At 33.1% G+C, this 4,236-nt stretch overlaps 1 protein-coding gene across 1 annotated transcript; it reads right to left on the reverse strand.

The window, feature by feature from the left end:
• Positions 1–2,076, reverse strand: LOC139843911 (uncharacterized). Its single transcript, XM_071834097.1, has 3 exons — positions 1,864–2,076; positions 370–477; positions 1–287 (listed from the first exon to the last, which is right to left on the reverse strand). The coding sequence occupies exons 1-3, from the start codon at positions 1,939–1,941 to the stop codon at positions 69–71; spliced, it is 405 nt and encodes a 134-aa protein (XP_071690198.1). The 5' UTR covers positions 1,942–2,076; the 3' UTR covers positions 1–68.
• Between the last annotated feature and the right edge of the window lie 2,160 nt (positions 2,077–4,236).

Raw genomic sequence — 4,236 nt, forward strand, 5'->3', positions numbered from 1 at the left:
ACCAACTTATATTTTTTATTATTCCAAATTAAACTAAATGCAAAAGAAAATAGGAATTCGAACACGTACTACTTGGAAGACTTTTCTTTCTCTTGATCATCAGATTTAACCGATGCGGCAATAGTTTGTCTCTGAACAGAAGTTGCAGTGATAACGGGCATCCATACATCAGCAGTACTACTCAACAATGACATCACTTCGGGGTCAGCATCCATGGCTGATGATATCATCTCATCCACATTGTCTAACTTTGCAGATAATTTATCCAACTCCGAAACTAGTTCTAGCTGATGATTAGAAGAAACATTATAATTTACTTATGAAGTTTGGAATGAGTTTTAAGTTGTAGTAAGTTGTAGTAAAGCTTACTTCATCAAAAGTCTTTGTAGACTTTGAAGGAACTTTGGTAACTTCTGACCCAAGAGCTTCGATTTTGGCACGTAATTCAACTTCTTCTTGATTCGTCAATGATTCCACCTGTAAAATCCCGACATTAAAAATAATCAAATTTAGTGATAGCGTGAGATGAGTCCACTTATGCACAAGGTTTCTACAAACCTGGTTACTGTAATTGAAATTTTAAGTTTAATTTTAGCCTTAACAAACTTTGTATGAGCAGAGTAGAGCCAAGGTCGAACTAATATGAACTATAAAAAGCCAATTGCCCATAAGAAACAAGCCTATATGTCAAGCTGAGGTTCAAGCTTTCGAAAAGTCTCAAAGACGAATTATTTGAGCTTGCAAACCCATGAAGGCCTCTTACAGGTAGAAATTTCAACTCATTTACAGAAAATTTGTTTCATACTTAGCTAAATGTAAACGGGTTCAACGAATCTACCAAATCAAGAGGGTCAAAAGTCACACAGAGTGTTTTCGAACAACTTCCTAAACAAAAGAAAAAAGAACAAATAGATTAATTCTTTCATGACTGAGTTTTTTATCTAGTATACTAATTATCTATAGACATCAGAAAAGAGAAAAAAAAAAAAAAAAAAAAAAAAAAAAAAAAAAAAAAAACTTATACAGTTTGACCCGTCCCGCATAAAAGATTACCCATTCTAACCTGTCACAAGACCGAAAAAGGTCAGCTCAAATACAGCCCACCCCCAATCAACTTATATTAATTCTCTCACCCATGTTTTAGTACACCCTGAATCAAAATATCCGTTCCACCTTTATCTCATGTTCCAAAACCAACCTTGTTTGCTGGCATAATCAAAAGCACTTGCATTCTATGAAATACAAGTAGCCATGACCTTCATCATATTGAGTAAATCAGAACATTGCCAAGTATGTCAAAAGCCTATCACCATGAACAACTAGATAACCTAAAATGTAGCATTACTGAGTGTTTGTCTCTATACGCCTTTTAACATTCTAAACCTTCATTCTCTTATCAGTCTATAATTGAGATTTATCTATTTTTTTAGAGTTCTAATATCTATTATGTCAGTATTACAGTCTACAAATTTCACTCACTTTAAATTAGTAATATAAGGTAGTGTTAATATCAAAATTCTAACAAGTAACAAACATAGAGCTACTAAAATTCCATGATTCCAAACAATAAATAATCTAGAACAAGATAACAGATCAAATGATCAAATCCACCCATAAATCTAAATTCCCTGTACATAAAATACCCAAATCATAAAACCCAACAATTTGATCAAATTCAAATCGGTGAGTTCTACCAAATTGTAAAAACAGATCCCAGAACACATAATACCTAATACAAAATAATACCAGATCATTAAACTCTTCAGAATCAGAAAAAGTAACAAACTTTATAACTTTTATACAACAATTGAAGAAAAAGATTGAAACTTGAACATATATACGAATAGATTGGATTGTTTAAACCTGTTGTAGGAGATTAGATAGAAGACCGAAAAATTGTGTGTCTGGGAGTGATGATGTTGATTTGTTCTCTTCACCCATTCTGTATCTATCTGTGGATTAATTTTTCAAAATTATTATTATAATGATGATGATGATTTTTGATTGATAAAGGTTTGCTTCCTGTTTTTGTTTTACGTATTTTTAAGGACAATGCTAAATAGGGCTACGATGATTTTTGACTGATAAAGGTTTGCTTCCTGTTTTTGTGTTAGGTATTTTAAGGACAATGCTAAATAGGAATACATTTATTTAAGTATACTAAATTTAGATTTAAAAATTCTAGTTAATTAATTACGAAGTATAAATATATTTTTTTAATATTCACTTTCTTCATATAATTTGGGGATTAATGTTATTATTGCGTTATATAAATGAAATAAAAATTAAATTTGGTAAGCTTAAACGTAGTCCTAAAAGCTACGTTTAGCATTTTCCTCATATTTATTTCGTTAAAATTACTTGTAAGACTTTATTTTCTATTTATTTTCAAAATTTAGAAAGAAAAAGTATTTTAGAACTTAAAGAACCCAAAGTGGTGACCTAGGTCACATACCATCCAATTTGTAGGAGCAGTTGATTCATCATCGAAGACACAACTTTCAGAAATTAAAATAAAGTAAACTTCATATCGGTTCCACATTTTTTGGTCCACCGACATCTCGCTGGTGATATAGTTTCTAAGTTTTTTCATCGTTTTGTCCATTTTGTTCTCTTTGTCTCTCATTTCCTCCTCAACCCTAGCTTTAGTGTATTTGTTGGATTGGTGTTTGTCGATTTCTTCTATAGTGACGAGTGACGAATTACAAGCGACAAGAATATTAGTTCTCTTTGGATCGTGGTGCTGGGTGGTAGTTACTATATTCGCAAATTCATTCGGAGTGTGGTTTCGTTTTTCTGTTTTAGATAAATCGTCCTTAATTGTTAGGTATCCCTTTCCTGCGAACTTCTATTAGCAAAAAGTACGGTGGTTTCGTGTCGTACTATGTAGTTGTTAGGTTGGTTTGAAATTGTTGGGTATCTTGTTTGATGTTTATTGTCAGAATCTTGACTTTTCATTTTTCATGCGAGGTTGGGCTTGTTGGTTAGTAATCTAATGATAATATTCAAATATTAATCACTCTGTTTTGATGATGACACCAAATCTTAAGTGCTTAAAAGCGTATAGAACAACACAAGATCACGAGCCTTCATGATCTCTAGCAAACGACCGATACATAAAATGAACAAGTCAAAAGAGTCATTTGAAAAATCCAGGAAATACACGGATAGGTCCACGATCGACCGCAGGTCAGACCATGAATTCCTGTACTTTGGTTTCTGAGAAACCAGGTACACGCTTGACACCACGGCCGACCGTGGATTGACTGCAGTTGTTCTGTTCAAAATTCTTGACCAAATAAAGTTTGACCACTTCGGGGCATCTATAATTCACGAAACCTTTTTCAACATACTTAGAATGGTTGCCCCCTCTATATCTAAAAAAGTTTTCGTCTCTAGGATGTTAATAACACTTAATCTCACCAAATGACGTCTTAATGACACTTTAGCTTTCAATTAAGGATAAACACATAAGTTTTGAAAAAATATCCTTTTGTACCTAATTGCAAATCATCCTTTTTAAACCTAAAATATTCTAGACATGATTAGGATGATCATTAAGTCTCAACTAAAGACATGCTCTCTACTTGATTAATCATTAAGCATTACTTACATGCTTAAGTAAGTTTATCTCTTTATGATTAGTGTAATTCCCTAGAAGTCTTCATGAAAAACAAATTGGTCTTAGTTGGAGTGTTGCAAGTAACTAATGGAAGCATATACTTGCAACCAAATGTTGACAAAGGCTTGGAAGGCTTGTGATATGACCTTTGAGCTTTTGGTTTGTCAAGGGATAAAAATCTGCATTTGTCATAATGGGAAATCAATGACACAATATAAAGTCAATGAGGCTTTCCTCTTTTGCAAACATATGTCAACTTCCATGAATGCATCCAAGATAAAAGGGGTTATGTAGGTTGTTTTAGATGTTTTTGGCTTCTAATTGCAGCCGTCCAATAAGGGAAAGTGACAAAAATAAAGGTCTCAAACGGCCATAAAATCAAAAGTCAGAACTTGCACGGTCGACCCACGGTCAACCGTGAGGTGAGCCGCACATTGCCTGGACAGTTTCTCTCTTGCCTATAAAAGCCAAGCCTTGGAGCAATTGAAGACTCACCTTGTGTACTTACATTTTCATATATTTACTAATATCATTTAAAAACTATTGTAAACAATTTAGAGTGATTCTAGCAAGGGTGATTGTAAACTTAGTTATGAGTTTACTTGTAAACTATC

Source organism: Rutidosis leptorrhynchoides, chromosome 4 (assembly GCF_046630445.1).
Source record: "Rutidosis leptorrhynchoides isolate AG116_Rl617_1_P2 chromosome 4, CSIRO_AGI_Rlap_v1, whole genome shotgun sequence".
Classification (NCBI taxonomy): Eukaryota; Viridiplantae; Streptophyta; class Magnoliopsida; order Asterales; family Asteraceae; genus Rutidosis; species Rutidosis leptorrhynchoides.

What these genes read in the sequence shown, in the direction of transcription:
- LOC139843911 (XM_071834097.1), bottom strand. Translation starts at nt 1,941, where the DNA reads ATGGGTGAAGAGAACAAATCAACATCATCACTCCCAGACACACAATTT. An exon ending in TATCTAATCTCCTACAACAG is followed by an intron (nt 478 to 1,863) that starts GTTTAAACAATC and finishes GGGATTTTACAG; the next exon opens with GTGGAATCATTGACGAATCA. An exon ending in CTACAAAGACTTTTGATGAA is followed by an intron (nt 288 to 369) that starts GTAAGCTTTACT and finishes TCTAATCATCAG; the next exon opens with CTAGAACTAGTTTCGGAGTT.